The sequence below is a fragment of the Anser cygnoides genome, chromosome 3 (genome assembly GCF_040182565.1).
Source record: "Anser cygnoides isolate HZ-2024a breed goose chromosome 3, Taihu_goose_T2T_genome, whole genome shotgun sequence".
In the NCBI taxonomy this organism is placed as follows: Eukaryota; Metazoa; Chordata; class Aves; order Anseriformes; family Anatidae; genus Anser; species Anser cygnoides.
In genome coordinates this window covers 63,226,657-63,241,981 of record NC_089875.1, presented here as the reverse complement: position 1 = coordinate 63,241,981, position 15,325 = coordinate 63,226,657, and the positions used below count along the sequence as shown (strand labels likewise).

The 15,325-nt window shown below is 39.6% G+C and overlaps 2 protein-coding genes across 6 annotated transcripts in view; one reads left to right on the top strand and one right to left on the bottom strand.

The window, feature by feature from the left end:
* AKAP7 (A-kinase anchoring protein 7) overlaps positions 1-15,325 on the top strand; it is a 90,622-nt gene that overhangs the window by 25,377 nt on the left and 49,920 nt on the right. For all 5 annotated transcript variants that reach the window (XR_010830389.1, XR_010830390.1, XM_066994279.1 and 2 more), the window contains 2 exons: positions 3,632-3,744; positions 14,676-14,820. Coding sequence is in view for 3 of the 5 variants with exons in the window: in XM_066994279.1 (XP_066850380.1) it covers positions 3,632-3,744; positions 14,676-14,820 (258 nt within the window). In the remaining 2 variants the exon portion in view is untranslated. The remainder of the gene's footprint in view (positions 1-3,631; positions 3,745-14,675; positions 14,821-15,325) is intronic.
* On the bottom strand, positions 8,049-12,251 carry MSH5 (mutS homolog 5). The gene is made up of 3 exons (XM_013175473.3): positions 11,785-12,251; positions 11,334-11,429; positions 8,049-10,677 (listed from the first exon to the last, which is right to left on the bottom strand). Exon 3 carries the CDS (start codon positions 10,674-10,676, stop codon positions 8,241-8,243), a length of 2,436 nt encoding a protein of 811 aa, XP_013030927.3. The 5' UTR covers position 10,677; positions 11,334-11,429; positions 11,785-12,251; the 3' UTR covers positions 8,049-8,240.

The following is a 15,325-nucleotide window of genomic DNA, read 5'->3' as shown; positions in this document are numbered from 1 at the left end:
TCCCAGGTAGGAAAAAAGATGAATTTAGGAAGATGAATAGAAGCAGATAGCAAATAAAGTTGGTTTATTTAGCACAAAGCAAAGATACCCAGGCCATGTGGTTGCCGTTCAGCAATATAAAGTGAAGGTGCCCTGCTGTCCAGCTGTAACACACATTATATACCATAGGATCATTTTACACTGTTGAAACTGCTGTGTTTAAAATCCCATGATGAGATGTGTTGGGGCAAACCACTGGTCTGACACTGAGCTCTTAAAGGAGTTACGGGGAGACCTCTAGATGTGCCAGTCTTCACCACTACAGATGTTAATTGCAGAGGTGAGAGATAAAACATGCTGGCCGTAAGACATGGTAGCAGAAAGAATTGAGCTTTTTAGGGGAAAAAAGCTACAATCCATGAGACAGAGTATCATACGGTAGCATGAACTTTTTTTTTAACAAGACTAATCCTTTGCTGGAACATCAAAGTCGATGAGTCCCCAAATGATGCTGTTAAGGGAATGAAAGAAAGGGACCAGAAAATGGGTTTGTTACAGATCATTTCAGTTTTAAATAAATGTAACACTTTTTTCAGCACTTACTCAGCAACCAACATCAGAAAATAAGCAGGCCATCTGAAGCATAGAAATACATGCACAGCATTACTAAATGACTTGATTTGAACTTCTGTATCTCAATTTGAAGAAGCAGCAAACATTTATTTATAGTCTTCTCTTTTGATATGTTAATCTGTTCTTCAATAACATTTGTGTGCACAGCTCCACAATAGTTTAGCGGGGATTTAGTGCAAATGTTTCCTGCAGACACAAAATAAACAAGTAGGTAAGCTGTATTTACATATAGGCATGTATGTATAGCTATAGATATACAGTAGATCTAGATATATAGATCTAGATATCTGTGGATCTACAGATGCCTGTATATACATATATACGTACATATGGAGAGGGAGGGGGGGAAGAAAAAGGGGAAGGAAGGAAATGGGCATAAACTGAAACCCAGGAGGTTTGGGCTGAACATCAGGAAACACTTCTTTACTGAGCACTGGCGCAGGTGGCCCAGAGAGGCTGTGGAGTCTCCCTCCTGGGAGATCTTCAAAAGCTGCCTGGACGTGGTCCTGGGCAGCCTGCTCTGGGTGATTTGGACCAGATGGCCTCCAGAGGTCCCTTCCCACCTGTGATTCTGTATTATATGCATATGTATATATATGCATGTATATGCGCTTTTATATAATCCTGTCTTGTAAATAGAGGAATAAAACCAGAGGAAAGCATAACAACATCCAACATAACACAACAGGCTTGTATCATTTGTGCAAATGAAGTCTAGATCAGTTTTGTGCCTCATCTCTTGGGCTGCATCACACCTTCACCTTCTTCTGTGTTACGTGCCACATATACGTATGTCCTGCAGCGAGAGGAATCTTGCAGCTGAATTTGAAACCATGCACTCAAAAAATAAATGTTGGTGCTCTTCTTCATCTCTGTTTTCTCAATGTTTATCACAAAAGTTGTAATCAAAAAATGATTGTTTACTCCACTGACTCTTAGAGTGTTGTATATTAATGGGTAGTATAGTAATAATTGCAAGAAATAAATGTAGATGATAAATGAGTGAAAAATAAAAACAAAAGACTGAAAACAGATCTAAATGCACTGACTACCTCGGAGGCAAGTGACTGTTTATAGCATGTGTTGTTACTTGTGTTTTGAACAGTGTATTGTGGATTTGCCTGAATTTATTTAGCTATGGAAGAAGGTGGTTGCAGTGCTGAAAATTCACTTTGTCATACAACCAAATTCTCTTCTGTCCAGCCGTTCAGTTTTCTAGCAGAGGCCTAATACTAGCTTCAACGAAGGATTGAAAGAGCTTCATGAGTTCTGTATAACTTTTTGTCTCTGTTCAATTGAAGTATATCAGCTTTACTGTTTTAAGACTTCTGTTTGGCAGAAGAGAGAGGCAAAATAGTTTTGATGCATTATATATTCTGCTCTACTGGTAAAAGGCAAAATTTTGTCTTCTAGTAGGTCACTTTCAGTGTTTGTGATGGTAATATGATCCTGTTACCACTGTCTACATGCTTCATGGTTTTTAATCCTACTGACTTTTCAGCTTTCTGTGAGGTAGAAAAAAAAGGGTATACTTTTTTTTTGTTTGTTTGTAAAATACATCAGCATCTTTTAAGTGGAGAATGAAATTTGAAAGAGAATCTTCAAGTGGGCTTCTGTAGGAAGTGCCGTTTGGGTCTTTGATTTCCTTGGCATTTTTCAAAATCCCAGCCTCAGCTGCGTAGGCTGTGGAGCCTAGGTTTATACATCGTACGCAGCAGAGAACAAGAAGTGAATTTTGATCTCCAGGTGTGAGGAGGATACTCTGAGATTCTTTTAGAACTTTTCTGTTGTGAAGTAATGCACAAACTTGTAAAATCTCTTTTTATGTGTGATTTCCAACTAACTCACAAATACCTCACTGAAGCAATTAAAAACAAGGTAAGAGTAAGGACTCTGGAACGACACGTTACATGAGCGTGAGCTGGCAGACTTAGGCTAACCAACTTTATATGCCTGAATTCCTCTTCCTTGGGCCACCCCTTTTTTTTTCCACCCATCTTCGCTGTGTACTTCCCAGTGTAACGCATTTCCTTCCAGGCGGGAGAATAATGCGCTGTTTCTTTCCATTACAGCTGAAACATCTAGCCAAAAAGTAATACACTTTAATGCAAACACGTCATTATAGTAAGGGCTGATTAAATTCATGTGATAGGATTGATTTTTTTCCCTATTCTGCATTTAGCTCATTATTATTTTTGCCACAGGTTTTATTAATTTTTATCTAAAACATTTCTTTTCAAAATTACAGCAGATATTTTTCATGTAAAGTATTTCATTTAAAAAAAGAAACAGTTCAAAAATGACACTGAAATTTACTTCCAAGAAATGAAATATTGTATTGGGCAGATAAGCTGCAAAATAGTAAGGTAGGTCTATGCAGTAGAGTTGCTTAGGCCTTTGCTGTAGATAGGTAAAAGCGTACTTTAAAAATAAGAAGTGAGCTTCAAAGGCAAGTGAAGCTTAAGGAAAACATAAGAAAAATCATCCAACTTCAGTATGCTTGATGTGTCCTTAAACTCTGCCATGTAAATGGCAGCTCAGCACCAGATTTTATAGCTTCCAATTTCAGATTTCCTTTGGTCTAAGTGGGAGATTACCCAAATACAGAGAGTAGAGCTTGCCACAGAACAGTGTTTTTGAAGAGGGAAATTTCCAATATATTCTCAGAGTTTTCCTGAAGTTTGCAAAATTTTTTCAGTGGGAGTAACTCCTGAACCGTTTTATTGTGAAGTTCCTAATTTGATAGCAAAAGTGGACAGCATGAACAGCTTTTTAATTGCCATTATTTTAATAAAGCCAAATTTGTGACCCATATTAACTGCAAATGCAAGAATATTTTCATTTGGAATAATATGCACCTTTGAAGCTAGCTAGAAGATCTCTCTGCCTGATAGTACTCTTGGTTGTTTTTTGTTTTTGCTTTTAATGTGGTGTGGCTGTGACTCATGCTACAGTTGCACATTTTAAACATTCTGTCATCTAGTATCTGAGTTCCTCTATATTTTTCTTCCCACCTCAGAGACTATGAAGAAGATATTTCAAGAAAAAGGCATCTTGGCAGGAGAAGGAAGAGCTTTTAAACCCCATCTGACTTTCATGAAGTTGTCAAAATCAACACAGCTACGTAAGGAGGTGAGCTCACATTTCACATAGCTCAGCAGCAATCTAGAAAGCTTAATTTGGAGACAAACACAGGAGTTGCTTATGCTGTAGCATCATAGTTATAACGTCTTTGTAACCAGCTGAAGAGGTAAGACTTTAAAATGCTGATATTTTAGAAAAAAGAATTAGTACATCTACCGTGTAAACAGCAGTCCTGTACTGTACTGCAGGTTAATAAACTTGACATTCTCAATACAGTAAAGTCATGGTCTGTTTTCTTCCGTGAAACTACGCAAAGCAAAGGATGTAAGTACTTGCTCAAAATTACAGAATTAGTATTAGGGTATAGATTATATATTTATACATGCTTTCACAGTATTTGTATGCGGTTTGTTTGAATAGTGTTGTTTTACTGTATGAGAGAAAGTAAGCAAACAAACAGTAGAATTTGTATTTAGATGGTGCATAATATGCAGACTGTCACTTCTGTCAATTGAATATGCTTTGGTGAATTCCAGGGTAGTGATGAAACACAGCATTTATATTCTTTCTTGCAGGTATATATTTCTTGAGCATTTATTAGCTTTTTTGACAAGAAAAAATAGACAAATACACACAAGTTACAGTAACTGTAATGAGAAGTACATAGACTCAATACTAGTATATCTAGGGTTTTATTTCCCACTAGTTTATCAGTAATATAGTATTTAACATAAGGTATATCTCCATAAAATTTCTTTGCTGACATTGCATAGAATGCTTTATGTGACCCTTCAATATTGACCAGGAAAATAATTTTCAGAATAAATATTTTTTTTTTTAAATAAGAACTAAAAAGTATGCAGTATAAATATCTTCAGTTAGCAACCATTGAAGAAAAATACTTTAAAATTTTTGTTAGAAAAAAACCTCTAAAAAATAATAAACGTGCAAATTTTAATTAAGTAGTATTGTGAAATCATTTGGAAGAATGGAGTGAGTTCTGAGATACATCAAGAAACTTCAAGGACATAACACATATCTGCTCTGAAACAGAAATAAGTTGTATAAATGTACACAGGTTGTAGGTGGTATGTTATAGCTCTCAAAACTGTAAGTTCAAATAAGCTTTTGCTTGTATTAACAGCTGCTTTTAAAAGTACAGCTCTTCTAGAATATTAATTTAACTGTTTTGTTAAAACCTCTCAGATAACCAGGGTGCTTTTTTTATTTTCCATTCTGTTTTCTTTTTTTTTTTATAGCTATTTTTTATTATTTTAATGTTTATCTACCTTTCATGAACTATTGGCCAGGATACATATTTTCTGTGTTCTGATATTCATGGCTACTGACAGAACCAGGTCAGTGTCATTCCAAATCATCTTCCTTAGTCCTCCACAATACTGGATAATGCATATAGTATTCTAAAGATATACTGTTTGGAAAGATATTATGTATTAAAAATCTGTACATTATTTTAACAGGAGTTTTTCTCTGTCAATCCACTGTCTGTCATAAGCATCATAACCATTATTTCTAGTTGCATTGTCTATGAATTCAGTAAGACAGTTTCATGCATTTACTGAAAACAATAATACAAACATGAAGCACAAAAGGAAAAACTGTTTTGTAGAACATTTTAACGTAATGTTTAATTGCATTCTCCGATCATTCAACAGTATGAAAAACAAGAAATGGGGTTGGAGAAACGAGAAATGGTGGATGAAATTTGCATGAAAACACGTAAAAGAGCAAATAGAATGAAGTAGTTGACTATAGTTCACAGCTACAGCTTCATAACTATTTTAGTATTTTTAAAATGTATGTTTTCTAATTTGAAGCAGTACCTTAAGACACCCTCCTAATAATGACATCTGAGTTCCACCAACACTTCCTTTTGGAAGAAAAAAATCAAATTTCTTCAATGCTTAATATAGATAAATGCATTTAGAGATGCATATATTCTGAAAAATATTTGAACTTTCCCTAGTTGTTACTGGTATTTAGAAAGAAAAGAGTGTGAGAATACAGAATTAATAAAAGAAAACAGCTTTCCACTTCGAGGTCACAGCATTAAGCTAAGAACAGACTAAATGGTAAATGCAAAAAGAAGAAGAAAAATCCTTGGAAATATAAATTAATAAAGGGTAAAAATTTCAGATAAAGTCCGTGAGGAAAGAGCTATCTGAGTACTCTTAGCTTTTCAGGTTAAAGAACCTTCTTAACTGCTCAGAAGTGGGAGCAACTCACAACTCGATTTGACAGTTCCAAAATCTCATGTGCCACTGAAAACTTCCCCACTTGCCACTGAAAATTAAGAAGGCACAGTATGCCTGTGGGTGTCCTTGTGGAAGGAGATAAAGGGAGATAATTTACTTGCATGTGCTTAGCTGTTTCCACACTTGACTGGATGATAAGAATCTTGGATTGGTATCATTATCTTCTGTACAAAGAACCTAATGAAACAGTGAAAGAAGCAATTGGAGCTTTCCACTTAAAGAAAACATTCCTATTCCTGCTTCCCTTACAAGCCTGCTGTGTTGCTGTAGGTCAGTCACACCTTCTCTTTTTCATTCACCCAGACTGCTGTTTATTTCAGGGAGTGGTGTGAGGCACATTAGATAAATGCTGTATGACATTTGGAGATCCTTTGATACATAGTGCTGCCAGAACTGCAGATACGGTGAAATGGATTTTTTAAGTAGATGACTGACAGCTAAACTGCTCAGATGGCATCTACTTGGTTAGTAAGCAGTGTATCCTTAGCCTAGACAGAGGCTGACAAGGAAGTATTCAAAAAATACCACCTATGAATATTTAATATATTTAATATATAGTACATATTTAGAGTGCTGCGTGTATAACTAGTAAAATATATTACTGAGAAAAATGCTTTTGTATTTAAAACACTTGTAAGAGTTCTGCATGGCCTGTACACTGCTACCGTTCAACTTCAATGGTAATGTTGCCAATATGTTAGATATTATCTTGCAGAGGGTATTATTGTGATAGCACTGACAATAGCAGCAACTGCATGATTCAGTCATTTACTCGTGTATTTTAGTGTGAATTATCTTAAACTTTTGTCTCTATCCTAGTTTCATTAGAGATAACAAAAGTTACTTATTTTGTAATACTAAAGCACATCATAAAGGAAGAAATTCTGCACTGAATCAAAACCAAAGCAGTGTTTCTGAATCCACATCTTTTGGGGGACACATTTGTCTTTTTGCTATCTTCAGTGAGACATACCAAACAAATAAGATGTTTAATATTGATAGTATGAAGATAATTATTTTTTTCTCATATATTTTTTCTCTCACTGTATGTGACTATTTTTGGTTCTTGAAATCAGATACAACTGAAGAGAGATGTAATATATCTGCTGATGTCTCTTATGAGCCATATTGTAAGCAGTTATAGCAAGTTTTGGCAGTCAGACAATTGGTTAGAAATATGATGTCTTTTCTGTCTTACTCTTAGGTAAGGAATCTCAGGCGCTTAGCCCATTGCAGGGAAGGTTATTACTTCTGTGGTACTTAGATATCACGGCTGCTGCTTCATTAATTTGTTCATGAATATTTTTGGCAAACTAATTCATCAAGTGCTGTGTTCAGTAAAGATCGTTTGCACTGACAGAAGTGAAAGGGAATGCTATGGTTCTGGTATTATTCCCTTAACCATAACTTTTACTCAATACTTTAAAATAGACTATAAAATGTAAGTTTCTGTCTTACATCCCTAGTACAGTTTTCCATTTCCTAGACTTGTAATTTTGTTTTTATTTATACTCATACAGTATAGATAGTAGTCTTACAATAGTCCTACAAGTCCTATAGATAGTAGTCTTACATTATAGGACCTGAGGAGAAGAGAGTGATTCTCAGTAAAACCAAAGCGCTTCCCCTGTAATCAGTCCCTGTTGATTCTGACTTCCAGCATTCTTTTTATAGCAACTCTTGGGATCTCTGGCATTTTAGCCAGAAATGCTGTTTTAAGAAAAGCCACAGAGCTCATTAAATCCCTCTCTATATTTCCATTAATCAGCCTTTACTTCAGAGGTTTGTATTGCGACAACTGTTACTTGCTGATCTGGGAGTCTGAGGCACTTATTTGTAATGTTTTGATGCTGATCCTAAAATAGCTGAAACAATCGCTTTGACACAAACACAAAACAATAAACACTTTGCTTATACAGTCTCATGAGACCAGCAGAAATATTTTGTGATTTTTCTACAGTATTTTTTTCAGTCTGGGGATCTAACAACAGGGGCTCAAAAAGCACAAACTGTGTAATCCAACAGGTGGAAGAGGTTCTTGAATTCTCTTTGTTCAGCCTTCTTGTTTTCATATCATAGACCATGTTGCAGAGATGCCTAACTACAATACTTGTTTTAAACAAGAAGAAAAGACGTACACTACAGATAGTTTTTTACAAGTGAAATGTAGTGTGAGGTGTTAGTCATTGTCATCATTGCTTAAATTACCAAACTGTCCTACTAAACGTGGTAGATACCATGTAATTCATGCTTTTACACAAAGCCCTGTTACAGAACTGAGGCTGCAGAAGGCAGCACCTCTTTATGCATGAACTCTTCTAAGTCCAGATGGGGATCATCAAGGTCTAGACAAAGAAACTTTTCCACAACAGACTTGCATTTTTCCATCTGGTCTCCTTTTGAAGGATGATCGATACGTTTGATAGCTTTTCCATTGCGAATCAGTTCTGATACTTCCACTCCTCTTTCAATAATTTTGGCTGGCATTCCAGCTAATGCAGCGATGTTGGCAGCATGACTGACAGTGGACACGCCTTGTTTGATCTGATAGAAAAATACCAACTCGTCTCCATCTTGGTGGGTCTCCATGGTCAGGTACTCCAGAAGAGGTGTTGCAGGCAGGAGTTCTAGCTGCATTAAACTGTGAAAATTCGTGGAGACAAAGACCTGCGGACAGCGGGTTCCTTGGTTGATCCAGTACCTCAGCACAGCAGCCAGAAGGGACAGCCCATCCAGTGTGTTGGTCCCTTTACCAAACTCATCAATAAGCACCAAGGACCTCTCTGTAGCATTGTTTACAGCCTTGGCAACCTGGTTCAGATCAATCATGAAAGTGGAGAGCCCTACAGAAACAGATTCCCTACTGTGGATTCTTGTGTAAATCCCGTCAATCGCTCCAATCTCTGCCTCTGCTGCAGGGACATAACTGCCAATCAGAGCCATAAATATTATAAGACCTACTTGCTTTAAGTAGACACTCTTTCCAGATGAGTTGGGCCCTGTGATGATCTTTATTCGTCTGGCAGCCTCACCGCTGTTCACAGAATTGGCCACAAAAGTCTTTGCGCACAGTTCCATGAGCGGATGTCTGCCATCCTTGATGTGGAAGCCGTGGCGGTGAGTAAAGCACGGCCGGCAGTAGGAGTTCTCCCGGGCCATCACTGCCAAAGCCAGCAGCACATCAAGGTGTGCAGTGTACTCGATCACGCTGCTAAGCACTTCAGACTTCTCCAAGATCTTTGTCTGCAGCTGGTGCATAATTAGTGTTTCCTGGTCTCTTATCTCACAGTGCAAGTCACCCAGCAGGCTGTCTAGCTCCTTAGTCCTCGCGCTTCTGTAGTGCAGTTTATCCTCTGACAAAAACATGAAGTCCAAGCCTTCGATTTCAAAGTCAGTCTTATCCACCATAGTTGGTAGCCGTGGAATGGAGAGAAGGAACCCAATCAGAGGAATGTAGATCACACAACAGGAAGGAATATGATCGTCCAAGGTTTCCAGTTCTTTTCGTGCCACTTCTGTAAGGAAGTCTGACAGTCCCATGAGCCTTCGTTTCTTTTCGTCAATGGTGGGATCCACGTTAGGTCTAACAGTGAAGCGGTTCTCTGAGATGCTGCCTTCGAAGTCCACCACTTTGCTGATGAGACTGGCAATGTAGTGCAGATCATCAGTGAAGACACGTGAAATAGTCTGAAAGAGTTCAATGTTACTGGGCAGAGAACGACACGTGTCTCTAAGGCACACTGCGCTATACAGTGTCTTATAGAGAGCTTGCCAGTCACTAACTTTTGTATGGGAAAGTGTCATTCTTTTTAGAATAAGAGGTACATTTTTTATATTCCTGAGACAGTCTTGAAGGGTGAGAACTGTTTCATGGTTCTGAGCCAGCAGGAAGAAGTGGATAACATCCAGCCTTTTATTTAGCTCTGTCAAGTTCCGAGTAGGTCGTGTAAGCCACAGCTTCAGCAGTTTTTCTCCCCATTTGCACCTGCAGCGGTTTAAAATCCCGTATAAACTGAATCCTTCTTTTAATCCACTAGACAGCTTGTACACAGAAGGATGGATATCACTTTTAAATATCTGTAGGACACAGTAAGCGTCTTGGTCCATATTCACAGTATCTGACAGCACAAACTTTTTAAAGGCCAAAATAGGAACAACAACACTGCTTTCTTCTAGCTCAATTCCAACCCTTCTCCTGTCTAGGAACTTAAGGAGCCCCCCCAGAGCTCTTATAACGAGTGGGCTCTCAAAAGGGATGACTGAGGACAAGTAGAGAATTTTCTCTGTTGCAGTCATATGGGATGGGATGAATGGAAATTGCCTAGATAGGATTCGTTGTTTGCTGACTTCTAGGCCAAAGTCTGTGTTAGGAAACAAGACAATTTCTGGTTTTCCCATGTCTTTATCACTATCACTAGCTGTTAGGTCGGTCAGGAATTTGGCAGTATTCTGGTCCTGTTTTGCACTTGTCACTATGCATTGAGGATGAACTTCCTCAATTACTTTTTGCAGTAGGTCAAGGTCTTCATTATCAGGTGTGTCAGGCATGAAGTACACTGAGCAGTCTTCTGTATCATAGTAAGTAACTGCAAACTGCCCTGCGTACCACAAAACAGACATATGCGTCTCAGAACACTCCTGGTCCTCTTCTTCGGGCACAAGCAGTGATGGCAAGGGACAACTTGTGGTTGATGTGGAGCTCATTCTGTTGGTGAACAAAATTTTTATTCACAACTCATCCTAACAGTCCTGGGAACTAACTGTAATTGACAACAGCAAGTTAACACTTATTCTTCCAACCCTGGAGAAAGTAACATGCTACCAGTAATTGAAGACAGATGTTAACAGTTCCAGTGAAAAGATGCAGCCAATAGCTACAGATGCATCTTGATTCTAAGCAAGCTGTAACTGAGCTACTACTAGCAATGTTGGAATAGTTTTATAGTTTTTCTTCATATCTTTAAGTACGATCACACCCTTCAAACCCCTCATAATGCTCTTTGAACCCTTCTACTACTGACTTGGTGTTACAAGCCATAGCTGGAGAAACTCCAAACCACCTTTAGGTACTGAGCTTGAAAGCTCAAACATAATAGGTCCTGTCTATCTTCAGGTTGTGTAGATTGTGATTAATCTAATCTCATATCTAATACGTAATCCCAGCAGGTATCTAATAGCCTGCTGTATATCCTGTTTCCATAATGAGCTATAGAAATAACACTGTAGAAGGTAAAAACTTGCTGTCAGCCATGTGCTGATGGTTAAGGGACTGGAGCAACTCACATGTGAGAGGCCAACAGATCTGGGATTGTTTAGCCTGGAGAGGGCTCAAGGAGGGCTCTTACCACAGCGTATAAATACCTGATGGGGGGAGCGCAGGAGCCAGAGCCAGATCCTCCTCAGTGGTACTCACCGACTGGCAGGAGGCAGTAGACACAAAAAGTACAGGAAATTCCACTTAAACATGAAAAAACAAACAAACTTTCACTGTGAGGGTGATCAAACACTGTAACAGGTTGTCAGAGAGGTTGTGGGGTGTCCAGCTTTGGAGATACTCAGACCCTGACTGGACACGGCCCAGCTGCTGCAGGCGATCCTGCTTCGAGCTGGGAGTGGACTGGGGGATTGCCACAGGTCCTGCCCAACCTCAGCAACTCTCTGATTTGTATCCAGTATTTCAGAGATGCAGCTTTACTATATGTGTGCCCAAATATCCATGAATACAGTAAAGTACACTCATCGGTTTCCCCCTACAGAGGCCGAAGTCACCGTCAGCTCCCTGCCTCCAGCCCTCTCCCTGCCCGCTACTCACCCTCCTCACTCACAGGTGGGCAGCTCCTCTCAGCTGCTGCTACTTCATGAAGTCCAAAACTTTGATCTCACCCCCTTTTCTCCCCTTCCTTCTCCGGATCGGAGCTTGGCTCCTGATCCTGTCAGGAGGGAGGTATGCCCTGGGCCAAGTCCCCTCCCGATGGCCTGCCCCTGCCGCTGCCAGTGACTGCCACAGAGGCAGCCTGGCCTTCTGCAGGCCCATTTGCACAGGCCTGTCCCTCCGCAGGCATCTACCTCCTGCTCCTCATCCAGCACCCAAGTACAGCATATCTCTGTAAGCGGCATCTACAACTTTCCCAAATGGGAATAACTCCTCTCTTTCTTCCCCGCTGCTCCAGACGCTTTGAAATAAATGAACCATCCTATGCACCTGCATTGGTTCATCCTTCCTTTCACCATCTGCATCTCATTGCAACCATTGCAAGCACTGCTCCATAAATTGCTCCAAATTCAGTTTTCCCTTGGCTGCTTTTCCAAATATCTTGTAGCATGGATGGGTTATCTTAATCTTTTCTTCATTTTCTTGGATGAGTATTCAAGGCTTCACATTTTGACAAGTGTTCTCCTGTCTGAAAAGGTCTTTTTTTATTACTAATTGATGTCTAAATGCATTTCAAAGAGCTGTCAGCCAGAGAGCACCAACTGATGATTTAATTTCAAAATAACCTTAGTACATAGGAACCAATATAGCCACAGAATATCATATTTTAAATAAAAATGACTATGGAATACATGTGGTCTTCCAGTGTGATTGTTTACCCTAAATGAAAAACATCCACCACTAGATGTCATCATTTCAGACATTAAGGAACTGGAAAGATGGTTTTTGACCTCTACTAAATTAGACGTCAGGGGAAAGAGAACCAGATGTGCAGGTAGTTACTCAAGCATAGTGCTTCTGAATTTTATCTAAGTAAAAAGCTCAGTAGAAATACCACCACTGAGCACATACGGCATGTGACTAATTGTGAAGCATCACAAGAAATGATTAAACATAATGCTCAGATGAACTGAGATAGCGTAAGGGTATGTGCAAGGGGAGAGCACCTGTCTACTTTAGGGCGCCTGGTGGAGGACCTTTCCAGTGCAGAAGGGGATAATAAAAGGAGGGGGAAGCCACAGACAGCAACACACAGAGACATGGCTAGGTATGGCTCCCTGCCATACAACTGGGAGATATAGCGAGGGCGAAAACTGGTCAGTCACTCTGATTGCTAGGGTTCTGTGGATTGTGGGAATGCTTATTTCTGTAGGATCATCTGGTTGAGGGCCTTGTTAAATGGGACAATAAGGAAAGATGTAAACAAAATGTATGGAGACACAGAGCTGTCAGACAAACCGAACAGAGGCAAAACCAAGAAACAAACCTTGTCTGTCTCACTAATTAATGATCTATCAGGAAACTGCAGGCAAACCATAACTTTGCAACTGTTGGGGATATAAACTTGAGGGTCCAGGGTGTTTGCAATCCTGCTGACCAGTTTGCAGGTCAGTGGGACTGCAAACTGACAGGGCAATGAACAGTGGAGGGAGATCAAGGAGGAACAAAGGAGGAACAGACAGAAGGGGTTGTAAAGGTGGCCAGTTGTGTGTAAAATGGAGCTTGTCTGACTTTAGCCCTGCGGCTGACCACCGCAGTCTGTCCTGTCTTCTTATTAAAGTCTCTTAACCATCTCTCTTTCTGAGTAATCTCTCTCCCAATCCTGTGCACATGCTACAAGAACAAGGCACCAGATACTGGGATCTGGTGTGGGTAGATTTGGAGTCAAACTGGCTGTGTGGGCACCGCGGGCCTGGAGTGGGGTGTCAGCGGCTGGACCCAGTGGGATCTCCGTGCCAGGCACTGGGGTGGGTGGGGTCTGTCCGCACTCAGCCCTATCTCTGGGGGCTGCCTGTGGCAGTGCCTTGTCTGTGGCAATGCGTGTGATCAGACACGTCCATGTCCTCAGTGCTTGTACCTGTGTCTCAGGGCTGCGTGCTCAGCTTCCCTACTGTTTGCATCTGCAAAGAGGAGAGCAGCTGGCCCATCCAGCAGAGAACCCATATCCCCACCAGAGACCCCGCGTCCCCGGGGCACTGGGCTGGCTCCAACATCTGGGCTGGAGGGAGCCCTGGGTAGAGCTGCTACAGGCTGCGGCCATTGCTTACATCCCTTAGCACACCGTAACGGTTTTTAAAAAGGAAGTGACATTATGTTGAAGCACACTGAAGGAGAAAATATAGTTTCTACAGACATCATCATTTTTATTGAAAACATGATGGAATGAGGAGTACCAAACTGCTAAAATACTATTATTACTGCTGATATTATAAATCATTAATATTTATCATTAGAATTGAGTCAGTCTTTTTGATAGGTAAAGTTCAGAAATATAAGTAAGTTTTTAGATTTGCTGAGATAAAAAGCCTTGTGTTGGTTACACAGAAACATATTTTCCTGTTCGGTGACTTTAAAAACACAGAAAACTTTCCTTGACAAACATTTGAGATTCTTCTATGCATGAGCACATGCCTGGTGCTGACAGAGAATAATTTGCAGTTACATGTTCCATGAAGACTCTTGCAAACCACTTGAAGTTAAAGCAGTTGTAGTGTTGTACACAACTATAACATTGAAGGGGGATGAGTAGAAAGGAGGTGTAATGACACTTCTATTTCCATGTTTAAGTTCTGCAGCAGATAACTGCTTAACTGAAACAGAAGATTTGGCACATTATTGTTTCAGTATTCTTTTTGCATTTTAAAGCAATTTTCCATTCTGATTTCAAATATCCGTTTAACCTCTGGTTAAAACAAAAACTGTAGGAATTAAATGTGAAAATTCAGTCTCTTAGCAGAATGCCTGATTGAATTTTCTGTTGATATTTAAAGGTGAAAAAAATTGACTCAAGCCTATATGAAGATTTTAAAAGCCAGTATTTTGGAGATGAAGTCCTTCATCGCTTAGATCTTTGCTCCATGTTGAAAAAAAAGCAACCCAATGGCTACTACTACTGTGAGTCCTCTGTTTTTCTTGGTAAGTACATCTTCATTTTCTTCCTGTATCAATGGTGCCTATAAATTATATGCCTGAAAAGTCATTTTTTCTGCGGTGTATGTTAGGCAATTCTCTCTGTTGATTATAAAGATAGCCTGTGTGACTAAATGAGATTAGATGCAGTAGATTATTAGATTATTAAAGCTAAGTGAAATGTGTGGTTTGGCAAAGATGTGACCTTACTCGGACTGTATTCCTATATAGAGAGAATTTCAGTGATACAACAGATTTCATGATAACTGTTCAGAGTACCATCAACACTTTAAACATTGTACCAAATACTTTGCCTAGATCATTGCAATGCTAGAAATTACACTAGTGTCCTCCAGCTTCATCTGAACAGAAGTTTCACATCTCGGTGATTATTCTAGGCTTGTCTTCTTGTTTTTGCCATTTGCATATAGCTGGCGCTTCAGTTGGTGTGCATGGAAAGTCTGTGCACTGAGAGGCTATGGGATAATTGCTGTATAATTAATTAACCACC